The sequence below is a fragment of the Ranitomeya imitator genome, chromosome 9 (assembly GCF_032444005.1).
Source record: "Ranitomeya imitator isolate aRanImi1 chromosome 9, aRanImi1.pri, whole genome shotgun sequence".
Taxonomy (NCBI): Eukaryota; Metazoa; Chordata; class Amphibia; order Anura; family Dendrobatidae; genus Ranitomeya; species Ranitomeya imitator.
The window spans coordinates 105407640-105428409 of record NC_091290.1 but is presented as its reverse complement, the minus strand read 5'-3'; the positions used below and the strand labels follow the sequence as shown (position 1 = coordinate 105428409).

General features: G+C 44.4%; 1 protein-coding gene across 1 annotated transcript in view; it reads right to left on the bottom strand.

Moving 5' to 3' along the window:
- Positions 1-5567: 5567 nt before the first annotated feature.
- The window catches only part of ATP6V0D1 (ATPase H+ transporting V0 subunit d1), an 86913-nt gene continuing 71710 nt past the window's right edge, over positions 5568-20770 (bottom strand). The window contains exon 8 of the mRNA XM_069740517.1: positions 5568-10070. Coding sequence (XP_069596618.1) covers positions 9909-10070 — 162 coding nt within the window. The 3' untranslated portion in view covers positions 5568-9908. The remainder of the gene's footprint in view (positions 10071-20770) is intronic.

The following is a 20770-nucleotide window of genomic DNA, read 5'->3' as shown; positions in this document are numbered from 1 at the left end:
TTAGCATTTTTGCGGCGGTTTTCCGCCTAAAAAACGCTTACATTAAGCATCCCATTATTAGAATGCATTCCGAAATTTTTGTGCCCATGAAAAAAAAGCATCGCGGAAAAACACGCAGCATGTTGATTAATTTTGTGGAAAATCTGCTGGGGGATTTGCCGCTATATTATTGCATTGGGAAGCTCCGGAAAAAAAATGCAAAAAAACCATGTGCGGATTTCCTACGAAAGGAGTTCTGTTTTGATCAGGAAAATTCTGCCAACAATCCTGAACGTGGGCACATAGCCTTAGAAGAAAATGTGCAAGGAAAAAAATATAATGAGATTACATTTTCTGGATTAAGGAGATCATTCTTTAGAATGTTAAAATAAAACTGACAAAGAAACAATGGCTTTCCCGTCTTACAATGAAGGAAACATACTTTCTGCGACACACAAGTCTTGGATACAGGATTCATCAAAATTAGCACTGAGGGGTTTAATACTACCCTCATTGTTTGTAGTGTGTGAAAAATAAAACAGGTTGTTATATAGGTGCTGTCACTGCAGTATTTACTGAATCCAGCGTGTCTGATAAGTGGTGTGCACCGCGCCACAATTCTTACTCCAGACGGGTAATTCCAAGGTTTGTTTTTTTTTTTTTAAAAAACAAACAAACATGGATCATCCAGCTGAATCTTACGATGCTGTAGAATGTATATAGCTGTTATTAAGAAATGTCTGTACTCAATAAAAGATTTAGATAGTTCATACATGACAAGTGTGATGAGTGAACGTGCTCGAAGAAAGGCTGGGATGAGGGGGTGTCCGCCGCCGCTGCGGCCCGCCACCGCTGTCACCTCGCCCGCCACCGCTGCTACCCCGGGTGATGCTGGAGGCTCTGGTGCTGCGGGGGGCTCTGGCGACATTTTGTGAAAGACCAGAGCCCCCCGGCACTTCTTCCATGCGTTCCTGTATGACTGACTCCGGGAAAATGGCCGCCAGAATCTCGGGAGATGAGATTTCAGCGCTGAGATCTCATCTGTTGAGATTCCGGCGGCCATTTTCCCGGAGTCAGTCATACAGGAACGCATGGAAGAGCTCATCTCCTGAGATTCCGGCAGCCATTTTCCCGGAGTCAGTCATACAGGAACGCATGGAAGAAGTGCCGGGGGGCTCTGGTCTTTCACAAAATGTCGCCAGAGCCCCCCGCAGCACCGGAGACAGCCCTGCAGCACCGGAGCCCCCCTGCAGACCCCCTCATCCCAGCCTGCAGCACAGGAGCCACCTGCAGACCCCCTTATCCCAGCCTGCAGCACAGGAGCCTCCTGCAGCACTGGAGCCCCCCTGCAGACCCAGTCATCCCAGCCTGCAGCACAGGAGCCCCCTGCAGCACAGAAGCCCCCTGTAGACCCCCTCATCCCAGCCTGCAGCAATGCTCCACTCTTGCCTCCAGCAACGACCCTGGGACCCTGATCCACCGCAGCCACAACCCCTGGTAAGTAATAAGACGCATGGATTATAAGACGCCCCACCAATTTATTAAAAACAAAAATCCTATTTTTCTCCTCAAAATTTGGGGTGCGTCTTATAATCCGGAGCGTCTTACAAAGCGAAAAATACGGTATATATATATATATATATATATATATATATATATAATAAAACTGGATTATCCTTTTGCTCCCTTTGGGTCTAGCAACTGAAGTGTCAGGCGATCATCTCTTAATGCCAGGGGAAGAAGTAGATTTGGGGACACCAAGGGGAAATGTGTTGTTTTTCGGAGGTGTTTAAGTGAATGTTCTCCATTTAATTAATGGTCACTCAATCCTCCAGTGATGGGTTGTTGTCGCACTGGCTCGCAGAAGAGAGGTCCTGAGTTCCCATTATACAGTTAGGGCCAGAAATATTTGGACAGTGACACAATTTTCACGAGTTGGGCTCTGCATGCCACCACATTGGATTTGAAATGAAACCTCTACAACAGAATTCAAGTGCAGATTGTAACGTTTAGTTTGAAGGGTTGAACAAAAATATCTGATAGAAAATGTAGGAATTGTACACATTTCTTTACAAACACTCCACATTTTAGGAGGTCAAAAGTAATTGGACAAATAAACATAACCCAAACAAAATATTTTTATTTTCAATATTTTGTTGCAAATCCTTTGGAGGCAATCACTGCCTTAAGTCTGGAACCCATGGACATCACCAAACGCTGGGTTTCCTCCTTCTTAATGCTTTGCCAGGCCTTTACAGCCGCAGCCTTCAGGTCTTGCTTGTTTGTGGGTCTTTCCGTCTTAAGTCTGGATTTGAGCAAGTGAAATGCATGCTCAATTGGGTTTAGATCTGGAGATTGACTTGGCCATTGCAGAATGTTCCACTTTTTGGCACTCATGAACTCCTGGGTAGCTTTGGCTGTATGCTTGGGGTCATTGTCCATCTGTACTATGAAGCGCCGTCCAATCAACTTTGCAGCATTTGGCTGAATCTGGGCTGAAAGTATATCCCGGTACACTTCAGAATTCATCCGGCTACTCTTGTCTGCTCTTATGTCATCAATAAACACAAGTGACCCAGTGCCATTGAAAGCCATGCATGCCCATGCCATCACGTTGCCTCCACCATGTTTTACAGAGGATGTGGTGTGCCTTGGATCATGTGCCGTTCCCTTTCTTCTCCAAACTTTTTTCTTCCCATCATTCTGGTACAGGTTGATCTTTGTCTCATCTGTCCATAGAATACTTTTCCAGAACTGAGCTGGCTTCTTGAGGTGTTTTTCTGCAAATTTAACTCTGGCCTGTCTATTTTTGGTATTGATGAATGGTTTGCATCTAGATGTGAACCCTTTGTATTTACTGTCATGGAGTCTTCTCTTTACTGTTGACTTAGAGACAGATACACCTACTTCACTGAGAGTGTTCTGGACTTCAGTTGATGTTGTGAACGGGTTCTTCTTCACCAAATTAAGTATGCGGCGATCATCCACCACTGTTGTCGTCCGTGGACGCCCAGGCCTTTTTGAGTTCCCAAGCTCACCAGTCAATTCCTTTTTCCTCAGAATGTACCCAACTGTTGATTTTGCTACTCCAAATCATGTCTGCTATCTCTCTGATGGATTTTTTCTTTTTTTTCAGCCTCAGGATGTTCTGCTTCACCTCAATTGAGAGTTCCTTTGACCGCATGTTGTCTGCTCACAGCAACAGCTTCCAAATGCAAAACCACACACCTGGAATCCACCCCTGACCTTTTAACTACTTCATTGATTACAGGTTAACGAGGGAGACGCCTTCAGAGTTAATTGCAGCCCTTAGAGTCCATTGTCCAATTACTTTTGGTCCCTTGAAAAAGAGGACGCTATGCATTACAGAGCTATGATTCCTAAACCCTTTCTCCGATTTGGATGTGGAAACTATCATATTGCAGCTGGGAGTGTGCACTTTCAGCCCATATTACATATATAATTTTATTTCTGAACATGTTTTTGTAAACAGCTAAAATAACAAAACTTGTGTCACTGTCCAAATATTTCTGGCCCTAACTGTATGTGTTCATATACCAGATTATTATATACTAGCTATTGAACCCGTTCTACGCCCGGGTGGCGAGCATTTATATTGGTATATAGTCTCCATCATGTGCTGCTGCCATCCTGCGCCCGTTCTGTCATGTGCTGCTGCCATCCTGCGCCCGTTCTGTCATGTGCTGCTGCCATCCTGCGCCCGTTCTGTCATGCGCTGCTGCCATCCTGCGCCCGTTCTGTCATGCGCTGCTGCCATCCTGCGCCCGTTCTGTCATGCGCTGCTGCCATCCTGCGCCCGTTCTGTCATGTGCTGCTGCCATCCTGCGCCCGTCCTGTCATGTGCTGCTCCCATCCTGCGCCCGTTGTCATGTGCTGCTCCCATCCTGCGCCCGTTGTCATGTGCTGCTCCCATCCTGCGCCCCCGTTCTTTCATGCGCTGCTGCCATCCTGCGCCCGTTCTGTCATGCGCTGCTGCCATCCTGCGCCCGTTCTGTCATGCGCTGCTGCCATCCTGCGCCCGTTCTGTCATGCGCTGCTGCCATCCTGCGCCCGTTCTGTCATGTGCTGCTCCCATCCTGCGCCACTATTGTATTATATGCCCCCATAAGACGCTCCAGTGTGTATACCCCCGTATGCTGCTGCCATATAAAAAATAAAAAAAATACCATACTCACCTATCGTCCGGCTCCACTGCAGGTGTGTCTTCAAGAAAATGGCGCCGGAAAGCGCGGACTGCGCAGGCGCCGATTCCGGCAGCAGGAATCGGCGCCTGCGCAGTCAGCGCTTTCCGCCGCCATTTTCTTGAACACACACTCCGGCTCCACTGCCTGTGACTGGACTCTGTCACAGCAGATGAGCCGGGAGACGGAGCCGCACGCAGCGCTGGAACGGAGGACAGGTGAATATACTTACCCTCCCTCCTGGCGCGTCCACGGTCCCTGACTCTCCGGTGGAGATCGCGGTATGCGTTCAGTGCTTACGCATACCGCGATCTCCTGGGAGCGTCACTCTGTGGGGGCCAGACTGCGCCGGCGCTTGCGCCTGCGCAGTCTATAAAGGCTTCGGACAGAGTGACGCTCCCAGCGTTATATTATAGATGGGCATTTTTTGTCCTGAAATATTACAAATTTTGGAATTACAATATGGTAAATGTGACCATATACCGGAGATAAAAATTTAAATGACAGCACTTCTGACAACTTGATCTTGTTTGATGAATGTGATAAAAGTAAAATCAGCAAATCATGTTGTTGTACCCTTGAAAATCCACTCCAAACAGCTCCCACTAAGTGTTTCTCATCTGTCTTATGTGCTCTCTTCTGCTGAAGACAGATTGTGCTTGACAACAGGCAGTAAAGGATGTCAAGATGGTTTACATTCTCTTTTGACTGAAAAACTGCTTATGGGTAAAAGGGCTTGTGGGAAAAATGCAGTGTTTTATAGTACTCAACGTGTGCGCCCTAACAGAGAAGTGGTCTTTTAGCTTGGGACAGGCAGGGCACTGAATAATGGATGTTGGGAAGTGATAGAAAGAAGGGGTCAGCACTAGTGATGAGAGAGTGTACTCGTTGCTCGGGATTTCCCTAGCACGCTCGAGTGACTTCGGAGTATTTATGACTGTTCGGAAATTAAGTTTTCATCGTCTCAGCTGAACGATTTACAGCTACTAGCCAGGCTGAGTACATGTGGAGGTTGCCTTGTTGCTAAGGAATCTCCACATGTATTCAAGCTGGCTAATAGCTGTAAGTCATTCAGCTGCCGCGATGAAAACAAAATCTCCAAGCAGTCATAAATACTCGGCGGTCACCCGAGGGTGCTCGGGAAAACCCGAGCAACGAGTACACTTGCTCATCACTAGTCAGCACCTATAGTGCTAGGAACCACTAAAAATAGTGCATGAAACGGTACAAAGCATAATAGCAAAAAGCAAAAAAAAATAGCCTAACGCAACATTTTACAGATTAGTCATTAAAATTGGAATTGTGACAATTGACCAATGTAAGAAACATAGAACCAAATTATGTAATTGAGAGCAGAAAGTTCAGACACTGAACAGTAGACGTGAGCATGGAGGTAAACACTTTATTACCATATACATATATATTTATTCATATATTGATCAGAGCATCCATTCACTGAAACAAAGGGAACTGTAAAACATATTCATCGTTCACGTAAGAGGAAATCAGACAACAGATTCTTGGAAAGTTCAGCTCCTTAACACTGAAACATTGGAGTCTAAAAATGTCATTCTTGAGGAGTCCAGCATAGGAATAAGAGTGGGTGGAATGCCAAATAAGTTATGAGATGGAGGCAGAACTGAAAGGTTCAAGAAAAAGACTTTACGTCATAAAAAACTACCAGATGGGCAATGAAAGTAAGAAACTGGATGGAGCCGGCGCTCAGTAAAGCATGCACCATTGGCTAGGGTGATCGAATATTGTGTCGGAGTCACGTGTACTAAAGTGCTTCATATTTTATTACTCTACCTGCGCATAAAACAGGAATGTTCTGCTTGGATTCTTTGCCAACGTCATGCATTAAGATTTTAAAGAGCAAATATCACCGAGGCCCAAGGTTTAGAACAGTAGAAGATGCCTGAACCGTCATTCTCCTATGGATGGATCAATGGTGGGAGGTAGGGGTGGATTCACCGGTCTTGGTCCAGTAGCCACATCCGTTATCTGAGCCCATGGGATGGAAACCCTCTTACCGGTAGCATCTGTCTTCTCTTATGGTTTGTCAGCCTGGTGTATGGTGCACATATACCATGCCATGCCAGCTAATCAAAAGTAAAGCCTCAGATGTCAGCAGTTCTCTCAGAGCTCCCGGCCGACGGCCATGGATCACTGACCTGGTCGCTCGACTGGGTCCCGCTAAATTATTCGCACCTTCTCACATAATGCAAAGGAGTGTTAAAGCTTGGTATGATGCCTACTACTCTACTATAAAGGCCTTCCACTGAAGGACCATAGGGACTCTGACGCCAAGAGGTGAACAGGGTTCTTTTCCCATAAAATGAGAAGATACTGGGATGGGGATTATGGAGGGAACAGCTTCACTGGTGGAAACGACTGCATCCATCAGTGCAACTCTATGTTCTGAGAAGAGGTTCTTCAGTAGGCCATATTCCCGTATGACTTCAGGAAAGACTATTACAGGGTTTCATAGTATTGCACCTTCTAGCTGACATAAACCAGCCCCTTTCGGACACATCCATACCTTCATATGGATCAAATATGCATCACGGCTCCATCACTTGTGTTACCTGCCAAGCATCAGGCTGCCAGAGACAGTAATGAGCAAAAATACAAGTTTGCACAGAGGAGCGTCAAATATTAGAAACGGCCAAAAATGATGCTGGTACACACAACAAAAGTGCAACATGTACACCGCCCATTCCCCATTTTAGTGGGCCGGACAGGTTTTGTGGGGGTTTATCTACCTTTTAGTTTCAGGTTAGGAGAAAACGAATTTTAGCTGTGACTTTTCGTATAGCTGGTGGAGAGCGACATTTTTATTAGTGTAAACATCTATAATTATACAGTGAGAAGTACAACATATTACAATACTACACAGGGTCCCATCCTACGGGACTGCCATTAACATGCCGCGTCACACCAAGATCAGCTCTGCGACCACTTCACATCGTCTTTATATGCCATTGTGCCACATCCCGACAGTCTGGAAGGTCCGGACCCCTAGCCCGGCCCCCATCTGTAAGTATGGGCTTGTGTTCACAGACAGAAATTACTGACAGGTAAGTGATCATCGAAAAATTACATTGCTTTTGGGTTAAATGTATTTTTTTTAAATTTGTAGGCAATTTAATTTTTCACATAACTATCTTTTTTGGAAAACAAAATTAGTCACCTTGCAATTCTCCCAACAATTTTTTTTAGACTCTTATTTTACCTACTTTCAGAAACTTTTCAGCAGGCTCATTATCATCAGAGGCAGGTTTACAACGAAAGGTTACGCCTCTATACACAACTGATAGGCTAAGTCACAGCTGATCCTGCTCCCCTGCTTTCATAATGAACTTGTGGCTTGCATTGTGGTTAATGTATATGTGTTGTTTCCTAAAACAAGAAGTTAAGAGTCTAAAAAAGCCTCAGTGGTCAGTGGGCAAATTTCAAGATTACTATTTTTTATTTTAATGCAAATTGTGGTTTATGAGCAAAAAAATAAAAAATAAACAGCAAAAAATTAAAAGAAAAATACGCGATTTAATCAATAAGTCAATTTCTGATGACAGATTCTCTTTAAAGGGGTTTTTCAACTTAAAAATAAATAAAAGGCCTTTAAACAGTAATTTATATAACTTATCAATGTAGTTCAATTATCTCGGACTCCAGGTCCTCTGGTAGCTCCTCTGGTTCCAGCATCTCCATCTCATGTCTCGTGCTTAAAACATGACCGTGTTTCATATGTCCACAGATGACTACAGCACTGCATGAAGGGACAAGCTGACTGTTAATTTCAATACCTAAGCCAGCACCCTCCTCTGGTACCGCTTACGCATAGACAGAGGAGGTGGGCGGCTCAGCTGCTGAAATGATTCAGCCAGCCCCCTCCTCTGAAACAGCTTATGAATAGACAGAGGAGATGGACAGCTCAGTTGTTGAAATGAGACAGTCAGCCAGCCCTCTCCTTTGATAAAAGTTTATGCATAGACAGAGGTGGTGTGCAGCTCAGCAGCTGAAATGAGAGTCAGCCAGCCCCCTCCTCTAATACAGCTCATGCATAGACAGAGGAGGGCGGCACAGCTGCTGAAATGAGAGTCAGTCAGCCCCCTCCTCTGATACAACTTATGCGTGGACAGTTCAGCTGCCGAAATAAGACAGCCAGCCCCCTCCTCCGATAAAGCTTATGCATAGACAGAGGGCAAATCAGCAGCTGAAATGAGAGTTAGCCAGCCCCCTCCTCTGATAAACCTTATGCATGAACAGAGGAAGTGGACGGCTCAGCTGCTAAAATGAGACAGCCAGCCTACTCCTGTGATAAAGCTTATGCATGAACAGAGGAAGTGGACGGCTCAGCAGCTAAAATGAGACAGTCAGCCATCCCCCTTTATATACAGCGTTGAGAACAGAAAGTGAAGTAGCCAGTACCCAGAGAGCAGAGCATTGGGCCACCTGTTGTATTTGAACTATCTTAAGAATAAAGTATATAATTTACTAAGCTTATTCTCATGTATTTTTAGTTGCCTGAACAACCCCTTTAAGAATTAGAACATATGAGACGATAACAAGAACACTGTGGCAAAACTGTCATAACCTGGTATAACCACTAAAGGAAAATAAACCATAAAGAAGGTCCAATGAAAGAAAGCATGAGAACATATATAGAAAAATGCACATAAAGAACCAAAGAAGTAGTAAAATAATGTTTATTACAAAATATTAAAACAGTGTTAAAAATGTATTAGAATCCAGAGCAGACGAAAGGGGTGAACAGACAATAAAGCACCAAAAGAGTGGAACCACAGGTGTGAGGCAATATCATAAATCCAAGACCCCTCAAAAACCATAGAACGTTCACATAATATTAAAATAATTCATGAGGATAAACCTGATGAGACCTAAATCAGAATTGTATAGAAGAAGGAGCCAGAAAAACCAAGAGTAGAAGTAATTTACCTCAGACCTGCGATTCCACAGCCCTTACGCACGTTTCGGCTTTGTGCCTTCTTTCCCGGAAGAAACGCGCGTAGGGGCTGTGGCACCGCAGGTCTAAGGTAAATTACTACTACTTTTGTTTTTTCTGACTCCCTCTTCTATACAATACTGATTTTGGTCTCATCAGGTTTATCCTCATGAATTATTCAATATTATGTGAATGTTCTATGATTTATTGAGGGGTCTTGGATTTAGGATATTGCCTCGGACTTGTCTTTTGGTGCTTTATTGTCTGCTCACCCCTTTCGTCTGCTCTGGATTCTAATACATTTTTAACACTGTTTTAATATTTTGTAATGAACATTATTTTACTACTTCTTTGGTTCTTTATGTGCATTTTTCTATAAATGTTCTCACCCGTTAGGAATTACAACGCACTAAATTTTAGTAATAAGCAACAATGGAAATTTAGATAAAGAGAGTCAATTTGGACATAGATACAGCACCCGTAGTATCTTTGAACATTCACTCACATCTAGAGCTATTCATAGAGGATTTAGAAGGGCTACACTGATCCCTAGTGGTCACAGCCGGAGGGAAGGCCTTGCTGGCCGCTCAGCAGTTGTCTGCCATACACCTAGCAAAACCAGCTGCTGATCGGCTAAATAAACTCTGCGGAATCTTATGTGGCACCTCCCCGTGGACTGACCAGACCATAAGGCAGAGGACGTATCTGCAGGGGGTTCAGGGGGAGACGAGTAAGCTGGAAATGTCTCTTATTTTTTTTTAGAAGATCGGAATGTAGTTGTCAATCTTGGCCCGATGCCGCTGGGCGATGCACTCCGCGATCCACACAATATTCCGGCATTCCTGCTCCTTTAGCTTCACAAAGGCATAAAACACACCAAAGTGGAACTGGTTTAGAAAGGCCAATTTATTCAATTTCACCTGTAAATGGGAAAAAAATATGAACAATCAGAAGGAGACATAAGATGGAACACGATTTTTTTTAACAGGTTTCATAAAAAAGTTGTATGTGACTAATACAAAATACGGTACATCCATTTAAAGGCAGAGTTCTTCTCCCAGGACATGGACTGCAACCTATATATACAGTGAATATAATATAAAAAAGTCTACACACCCCTGTTAAAATATTAGGATTTGGTGATGTAAAAAAAAAAAAATGACCAAGAAGATTCATTTCAGAACATTTTCTACCTTGAATGTCACCTATAATCAGGACAAACACATTGAGAAAAACAACAAAAATCATGTTGGGGGGAGGGATAAAAGTTAAAAAAAAAAGGGTTTGCTTAAGTGTGAACATCCTATTATTGCTGGGGATGTGGCCGTATTCCAAGTTAGCCAATCATGTAACATAGAGTTACATGAAAAAAGGCCAAGAAAGCAAAAATTCTGCCGGGGTATGTAAACTTTTGAGCACAACTGTAGTAGTCATTACATAGCTGTTAATATGTACATTGATTCTGATTAGCCCCTATAAAGATTAATTGCTTTAGTAGGATTTCCTCTACATTTTCTTTGTTGCATTTTACAGGAAAAGCCATGGTCTGTAAACAGCGTACAACACAGCAAAAGGATCTAATTGTTGAAAGTCAGGAAAGGGGTACAAAAACATTTTCAAGGCATCAGATATACAATGGAACACTGAACACGTCATCAAGAAGTGACTTAAAATCGTCGCAATAGTAACATTACCTAGAACTGGAAGTCCCTCAAAGTTTAATAAAAAGACAAGAAGAAAATTATCCTAGTAGGCTGCCATGAGGCCTATAACAAAAATAAAGGAACTGCAGGATTTTTGGTAAGTACTGGTTGTGTAATGAACGTGACAACAATCTCCTCTATTCTTCATATCTCTGACCTGTGGGGTAGTGTGGCAAGATGGAAGCCTTTTCCGACAAAAAACACAACCAAGCACAGCTATGTTTTTGGAAAACCTATATCAAGTCTGCCAAAACGTGTTACGGTCTGATAAGACCAAGGTTGAACTTATTGGCCATAGTTCCAAAAGGTATGTTTGGTGCAAAGCCAACACTACGCATCACTAGAAAAACACCATGCCCACAGTGAAGCATGGTGGAGGCAACATAATGCTTTGTGTTTTTTTGGCAATTAACTGTGACTTAACCTGGAGTGCGTTCTGAACAGTTACAAATATCAATCAATTTTACATCAAAACCTTCAGGCCTCTGATAAAAATCTGGAGATGAAAAATAATTTCAACTTACAGCATGACTACAATCCTCACAGTGGGGAAAGATCATCACAGGGCAACACAGGCAGGCAAATAACAGCTACCTGCCGATAAGTGTTTAATCCCACAGGGATAATTTAAAAAAACAAAACAACTCCTGGATAACCCTTTTTATATATTTTAGTCTAGATAGTCATCTGCAGCACTGTGTCATTACTGTTCCTTTAAATGCCGTTCCCTGAAACATCTCTGTAAAGTTGATAGAAAACATGCATGACCGTCTTGTCCGCGATCCCAAAGCTATATAGTTTAATTACACTGAAATCTGGCACAAACTCCGAGACCTTATCAACCTGTAAATGTTTTATGCACAAAGACTGAACCCTTTCTTTTAATTGAATGGAAAGACACAATATCAGCACACTGGCAAAAACCAGTTACTAAACTCTTGGCAAGGCAGCCTGCCCTTTAGCTTAAAAGATTGTTATTCTATTGAGCACACGGGTATTGGCACAGGATCACTTACATGGGGCGGCTGTGTAGTCTGTATGTGAAATGCTGAATGTAAAGCCTCTCCACGATGATGGATCCTGCGTATGTGTGGGTTGCGTGACCCCAAACCTATACCCGATAGCCCACACTATTAGGCTTTAAAGGGAACCTGTCAATGGGTTTTTGCCACCTAATCAGAGCAGCATGACGTAGGGCCAGACATCCTGATTCCAGTGATGTGTCACTTATTGGGCTGCTTGCTGCAGTTTTGATTAAAAAAAAAAAAATCACTGTTTTCTCTCCAGTTCTCGAATTCAGGTACCCTCCCCTGTCCGCTTCAACTGAAAAAGAGCTAAGCTACAGTTCACACTTACATCTATCCACCGTCGGATCTGAAATAGGTGGGGGTGCCATCAATATCGTAACCCCCTTTAAGTCAATTAAAAACCTATTTTGATGTGGAATGGGTTGTTTTTAATGCGCAGAGCCCCATTAGTATATAATAAATAGATAATTCAGACTCCAGTCTTAGTGATAAAACAGACCCCCTTAATTAAACGTGATTTCCGCAATCACCGATACGCTCATGACTCTTCTTCTATATCAGAATGGAGGCAGTGTTGAGTCCCGGATCGCTCACATTTGGATGCAGAACTGGCACCTGGACTGCGCGCCTCGCTCCCTCTGGGATCAGAAAAGAGCACTCCGATCCTCGCTGCAGCCAAGAGCTTGTGTGCGAAGAGGGAAGACTGAAGTAGCAGCCACCAACCAAACATCTGCTCGTAATGGCCGTTATCAGACTTCGTGGGGTCGGGTGTTCCAGCGAGTTTCTATAACCCTCAGACAGCAGGGTCGGTTCAGTCAGGGAAGAATATAAAGTCATATAGATAGACCTGGTGTAAAATAAATGTGTAAAAGGGGCACATATAGTATCACTGCTGGTCACCGCTGCAGACAGTGACTGGCTGCAGCTGTCTTGTGCCATGATCACCAGAAAAGATATGGAATCGGTAGAGTACTTCCTAGGGGATGGATGGAGGGGATTAGTAGGAGAGAATTCATTATTTTTTTTACCAAGCAACTAGACTATAATTAGGATATTTAGCTCATATTCCGAGATGTAATGCTGGGTCAGTATAGTCTTCTGATTAAAGGGCCATATAGTGTGTATTAACCGCTTAAAGGATATGGACAGTAGGGTGTGGTAGATCGGCTCACTCGGCAGCCCACCGAGGTAGACACAGGAACGGTTCTTCTGCTGGTTTATTTAAAACAAAGCATAAATTAGTGCAGGAACAACAAAATAAACACGGCCTTTCTGGCATAACGGGAAAACAAGAGATGGCTTAAAGCACAGTCCGTATACCAGCGGGGATCCAACCACTCAGGATACAACCAGGTTCAGTATGGCTTAAGATAAACACTTCTCTGGAGCGGTCTTCTCCAGACACACCGAACACCAAACGACTCAGATGGCTGACTATTTACTTTCTAAACCCCACCCTGGGGAGGAGAAATGGTGAACAGCCTTCTTCAGCTGTTCACTTAAAAGCCTAGCCCTTAAAATGTCCGATTAACCCCTCTCAGCACTTAGTGTGCTGGGGCAAACGTCCAAGTTTTAAATCACTGAAGCCATTAGCCTCAGTGAAACTATATCTCTTCTCCAGTACTTTGCCAGTCTCTTTGTCACATATCCCACCCTTCTGCCCAAAGCCATGGTTTTGGCACCTTCAGTCATCAAATAGGGAAGTCTGGACAGGGCATCTACATTACCCTGTAGCTTCCCAGGCCACATGAAAACTAAAGTCCTGGACCTCTGGAAGCTACGTAGTCACTAGTGCACTCTTCCCGTTACTTTCCCTCATCCATCTCAGGAACGCATGATCTGAAATTAGCCTGGACTTCTGGCCTAACAAGTAGTACCTCAGCATGTCAATTGCCCATTTGATACCCAAGCACTCTTTCTCCAAGATGGCATAGTTCTTTTCACAGGAATAGAGTTTGGATGTTTGTCCCCATCTATTTTCTGGGATAACACCGCTCACAAATGACATTGGAGACATGCGCATGTACCACAATCTCCTTAGGGTGCTTTCACATTGCATTTGTGTCCCCGTTGGGGCATACGTCCGAAATACTTCACAAAACGAGGCCCGGATGCAGGCGCCGACTGTTATGTAGGCAATCCAGTAACACAGTGTGCCAGTAATCAGAGCACATACAGTGATCTGACAATAACCCAAAAACAATAGAACGAGCTCTGAGACGTGGAATCTCTGTAGACCGCAATACCTGAACCTATCCTAAACACAACTAAAGGCAGCTGTGGATTGCGCCTGACACTACCTATGCAACTCGGCACAGTCTGAGGAACTGACTAGCCTGAAGATAGAAATACAAGCCTGACTTGCCTCAGAGAAATACCCCAAAGGAAAAGGCAGCCCCCCACATATAATGACTGTTAGCAAGATGAAAAGACAAAACGTAGGGATGAAATAGATTCAGCAAAGTGAGGCCCGATATTCTAGATAGAGCGAGGATAGCAAAGAGAACTTTGCAGTCTACAAAAAACCCTAAAACAAAAAACCACGCAAAGGGGGCAAAAAGACCCACCGTGCCGAACTAACGGCACGGCGGTACACCCTTTGCGTCTCAGAGCTTCCAGCAAAAACGAATAGATAAGCTGGACAGAAAAAACAGCAACAAAAGCAAAGAAGCACTTATCTAAGCAGAGCAGCAGGCCACAGGAAAGATCCAGAAGCTCAGATCCAACACTGGAACATTGACAAGGAGCAAGGAAGACAGAATCAGGTGGAGTTAAATAACAAGGCAGCCAACGAGCTCACCAGAACACCTGAGGGAGGAAGCCCAGAAGCTGCAGTACCACTTGTGACCACAGGAGTGAATTCAGCCACAGAATTCACAACAGTACCCCCCCCTTGAGGAGGGGTCACCGAACCCTCACCAGAGCCCCCAGGCCGACCAGGATGAGCCACATGAAAGGCACGAACAAGATCTGGAGCATGGACATCAGAGGCAATAACCCAGGAATTATCTTCCTGAGCATAACCCTTCCATTTAACCAGATACTGGAGTTTCCGTCTAGAGACACGAGAATCCAAAATTTTCTCCACAATATACTCCAATTCCCCCTCCACCAAAACAGGGGCAGGAGGCTCAACAGATGGAACCATAGGTGCCACGTATCTCCGCAACAACGACCTATGGAATACATTATGTATGGAAAAGGAGTCCGGGAGGGTCAGACGAAAGGACACAGGATTGAGAATCTCAGAAATCCTATACGGACCAATAAAACAAGGTTTAAATTTAGGAGAGGAAACCTTCATAGGAATATGACGAGAAGATAACCAAACCAGATCCCCAACACGAAGTCGGGGACCCACACGGTGTCTGCGATTAGCGAAAAGTTGAGCCTTCTCCTGGGACAAGGTCAAATTGTCCACTACCTGAGTCCAGATCTGCTGCAACCTGTCCACCACAGAATCCACACCAGGACAGTCCGAAGACTCAACCTGTCCTGAAGAGAAACGAGGATGGAACCCAGAATTGCAGAAAAATGGAGAGACCAAGGTAGCCGAGCTGGCCCGATTATTAAGGGCGAACTCAGCCAACGGCAAAAAGGACACCCAATCATCCTGGTCTGCAGAAACAAAACATCTCAGATATGTTTCCAAGGTCTGATTGGTTCGTTCGGTCTGGCCATTAGTCTGAGGAAGGAAAGCCGAGGAAAAAGATAGGTCAATGCCCATCCTACCACAAAAGGCTCGCCAGAACCTTGAAACAAACTGTGAACCTCTGTCAGAAACAATATTCTCAGGAATGCCATGCAAACGAACCACATGCTGGAAGAACAAAGGCACCAAATCAGAGGAGGAAGGCAATTTAACCAAGGGCACCAGATGGACCATTTTAGAAAAGCGATCACAGACCACCCAAATGACTGACATCTTTTGAGAAACGGGAAGGTCAGAAATGAAATCCATCGAAATATGTGTCCAAGGCCTCTTCGGGACCGGCAAGGGCAAAAGCAACCCACTGGCACGTGAACAGCAGGGCTTAGCCCTAGCACAAATCCCACAGGACTGCACAAAAGTACGTACATCCCGTGACAGAGATGGCCACCAGAAGGATCTAGCCACTAACTCTCTGGTACCAAAGATTCCTGGATGACCAGCCAACACCGAACAATGAAGTTCAGAGATAAGTTTATTAGTCCACCTATCAGGGACGAACAGTTTCTCTGCTGGACAACGATCAGGTTTATTAGCCTGAAATTTTTGCAACACTCGCCGCAAATCAGGGGAGATGGCAGACACAATGACTCCTTCCTTGAGGATACTCGCCGGCTCAGATAAACCCGGAGAGTCGGGCACAAAACTCCTAGACAGAGCATCCGCCTTCACATTTTTAGAGCCCGGAAGGTACGAAATCACAAAATCGAAGCGAGCAAAAAATAACGACCAACGGGCCTGTCTAGGATTCAAGCGTTTGGCAGACTCGAGATAAGTAAGGTTCTTATGATCAGTCAATACCACCACGCGATGCTTAGCTCCTTCAAGCCAATGACGCCACTCCTCGAATGCCCACTTCATGGCCAGCAACTCTCGGTTGCCCACATCATAATTACGCTCAGCAGCAGAAAACTTCCTAGAAAAGAAAGCACATGGTTTCAACACTGAGCAACCAGAACCTCTCTGTGACAAAACCGCCCCTGCTCCAATCTCAGAAGCATCAACCTCGACCTGGAACGGAAGAGAAACATCTGGTTGACAACACAGGGGCAGAACAAAAACGATGCTTCAACTCCTGAAAAGCTTCCACGGCAGCAGAAGACCAATTAACCAAATCAGCACCCTTCTTGGTCAAATCGGTCAATGGTTTGGCAATGCTAGAAAAATTACAGATGAAGCGACGATAAAAATTAGCAAAGCCCAGGAACTTTTGCAGACTTTTCAGAGATGTCGGCTGAGTCCAATCCTGGATGGCTTGGACCTTAACCGGATCCATCTCGATAGTAGAAGGGGAAAAGATGAACCCCAAAAATGAAACTTTCTGCACACCGAAGGGACACTTTGATCCCTTCACAAACAAAGAGTTAGCACGCAGGACCTGGAAAACCATTCTGACCTGCTTCACATGAGACTCCCAATCATCTGAGAAGATCAAAATGTCATCCAAGTAAACAATCAGGAATTTATCCAGATACTCACGGAAGATGTCATGCATAAAAGACTGAAAAACAGATGGAGCATTGGCAAGTCCGAACGGCATCACTAGATACTCAAAATGACCCTCGGGCGTATTAAATGCCGTTTTCCATTCATCTCCTTGCCTGATTCTCACCAGATTATACGCACCACGAAGATCTATCTTAGTGAACCAACTAGCCCCCTTAATCCGAGCAAACAAGTCAGAAATCAATGGCAAGGGATACTGAAACTTAACAGTGATCTTATTAAGAAGGCGGTAATCAATACACGGTCTCAGCGAACCATCCTTCTTGGCTACAAAAAAGAACCCTGCTCCCAGAGGTGATGACGATGGGCGAATATGTCCCTTCTCCAGGGATTCCTTCACATAACTGCGCATAGCGGTGTGTTCAGGCACGGATAAATTAAATAAACGACCTTTAGGGAATTTACTACCAGGAATCAAATTGATAGCACAATCACAATCCCTATGCGGAGGTAGGGCATCGGACTTGGGCTCTTCAAATACATCCTGATAATCAGACAAGAACTCTGGGACCTCAGAAGGAGTGGATGACGAAATAGACAAAAATGGAACATCACCATGTACCCCCTGACAACCCCAGCTGGATACCGACATAGAGTTCCAATCCAATACTGGATTATGGGTTTGTAGCCATGGCAACCCCAACACGACCACATCATGCAGATTATGTAGCACCAGAAAGCGAATAACTTCCTGATGTGCAGGAGCCATGCACATGGTCAGCTGGGCCCAGTATTGAGGTTTATTCTTGGCCAAAGGTGTAGCATCAATTCCTCTCAACGGAATAGGACACCGCAAAGGCTCCAAGAAAAACCCACAACGTTTAGCATAATCCAAATCCATCAGATTCAGGGCAGCGCCTGAATCCACAAACGCCATGACAGAATACGATGACAAAGAGCATATCAAGGTAATGGACAGAAGGAATTTGGACTGTACAGTACCAATGACGGCAGACCTATCGAACCGCTTAGTGCGCTTAGGACAATCAGAAATAGCATGAGTGGAATCACCACAGTAGAAACACAGCCCATTCAGACGTCTGTGTTCTTGCCGTTCAACTCTGGTCATAGTCCTATCGCACTGCATAGGCTCAGGTTTAATCTCACACAATACCGCCAGATGGTGCACAGATTTACGCTCGCGCAAGCGACGACCGATCTGAATGGCCAAAGACATAGACTCATTCAAACCAGCAGTCATAGGAAAACCCACCATGACATCCTTAAGAGCCTCAGAGAGACCCTTTCTGAACAAAGCTGCCAGCGCAGATTCATTCCACAGAGTGAGTACTGACCACTTCCTAAATTTCTGACAATATACTTCTATATCATCCTGACCCTGGCACAAAGCCAGCAAATTTTTCTCAGCCTGATCCACTGAATTAGGATCATCGTACAGCAATCCGAGCGCCAGGAAAAACGCATCGACACCACTCAATGCAGGGTCTCCTGGCGCAAGAGAAAATGCCCAGTCCTGAGGGTCGCCGCGCAAAAAAGAAATAATCAAAACCTGTTGAACTGAATTACCAGAAGAATGAGGTTTCAAGGCCAGAAATAGCTTACAATTATTTTTGAAGCTCAGAAACTTAGTTCTATCACCAAAAAACAAATCAGGAATAGGAATTCTTGGTTCTAGCATAGATTTCTGATCAATTGTATCTTGAATCTTTTGTACATTTATAACGAGATTATCCATTGAAGAGCACAGAGCCTGAATATCCATGTCCACAGCTGTGTCCTGAAGCCCCCTTATGTCTAGGGGGAAAAAAAGACTGAACACAGAGCTGAGAAAAAAAAATGATGTCAGAACTTCTTTTTTCCCTCTATTGAGAATCATTAGTTTGGCTCCTTGTACTGTTATGTAGGCAATTTAGTAACACAGTGTGCCAGTAATCAGAGCACATACAGTGATCTGACAATAACCCAAAAACAATAGAACGAGCTCTGAGACGTGGAATCTCTGTAGACCGCAATACCTGAACCTATCCTAAACACAACTAAAGGCAGCTGTGGATTGCGCCTGACACTACCTATGCAACTCGGCACAGCCTGAGGAACTGACTAGCCTGAAGATAGAAATACAAGCCTGACTTGCCTCAGAGAAATACCCCAAAGGAAAAGGCAGCCCCCCACATATAATGACTGTTAGCAAGATGAAAAGACAAAACGTAGGGATGAAATAGATTCAGCAAAGTGAGGCCCGATATTCTAGATAGAGCGAGGATAGCAAAGAGAACTTTGCAGTCTACAAAAAACCCTAAAACAAAAAACCATGCAAAGGGGGCAAAAAGACCCACCGTGCCGAACTAACGGCACGGCGGTACACCCATTGCGTCTCAGAGCTTCCAGCAAAAACGAATAGATAAGCTGGACAGAAAAAACAGCAACAAAAGCAAAGAAGCACTTATCTAAGCAGAGCAGCAGGCCACAGGAAAGATCCAGAAGCTCAGATCCAACACTGGAACATTGACAAGGAACAAGGAAGACAGAATCAGGTGGAGTTAAATAACAAGGCAGCCAACGAGCTCACCAGAACACCTGAGGGAGGAAGCCCAGAAGCTGCAGTACCACTTGTGACCACAGGAGTGAATTCAGCCACAGAATTCACAACAGCCGACAGGGTCAGTAGACTGTAATAGTGACGGCAGAGCTCACGTTCGCTTTGACGTGCACTTTATTGAGAGTGTATGCCTGAAAGAGGCAAACATTCAAATGTAGTAGACTGCGTCCGAGTGTCCGCCTCCTGTAGGCGTACACTCCTGAAAAAAACATGAGCGCCCTTACTGAAGTCAGGAGCGACCAAAACCGGCTGTTTACATAGGGCGAGCTTCAACTCCTGGAACACCATCTCCGCTTCAGAGGACCATTAGTCCATTGACGTATTCGTGCTCTTAAGAATATCAGTCAGGGGGCGGTCTGCAAGACGAAATCCTGGATAAATCACTGATAGTATCCCACATGTTCCCAGAAACTCCCTAATCTGCTTCTTAGAGACCGGTTGTGGCCAATTCTAGGAAGCCTTAGGAAGCATTTGTATGTGTTTTTTGTTAATTATTGTAATTTACTGAGATAATGACTTTTGGATTTTCATTGGCTATTAGCAATAATCATCAATATTAACAGAAATAAACACTTCAAATAGATCACTCTGTAATTACTCTATATAGGAGTTTCACTTTTTGTGTTTAAGAATTTAAATAAATTAAATTTTTTGATGATATTCTAATTTTGTGAGAAGCACCTGTAGGTGGGGCTCCTGTCAGCCTGAAGGGTATCTTGGTATAATGGAAGCAACAGTCAGGTGTCGAGAAGTCAATCTTCTCCTTGGCACTCTGGGACAGGAGAATTTGCCAGGACCCTTTCGTTAGGTCCAGAGTCTTGATGTATCTGGTTGACCCTAGCTTCTCAATGGAGTTCATCAAACCAGGGCATCTGATACACATCAAATTTGCATTTCCTCGTTCAGCTTCCTGAAATCGTTACACAAGTGCCATTCTCCATTAGGCTGGGGTACCAGAACAACAGGGCTGGACAAACCGCTCTTTGATTCCTTGATGACGCCCAGACTCAACATTCTCCTCACCTCCTTCGAGATCACCTCATGGTGGGCTTTGGAAATCTGACACAGCTTTTGTTTCACCTGCATATACGGTTCTGTCAGGATTTCATGCTAC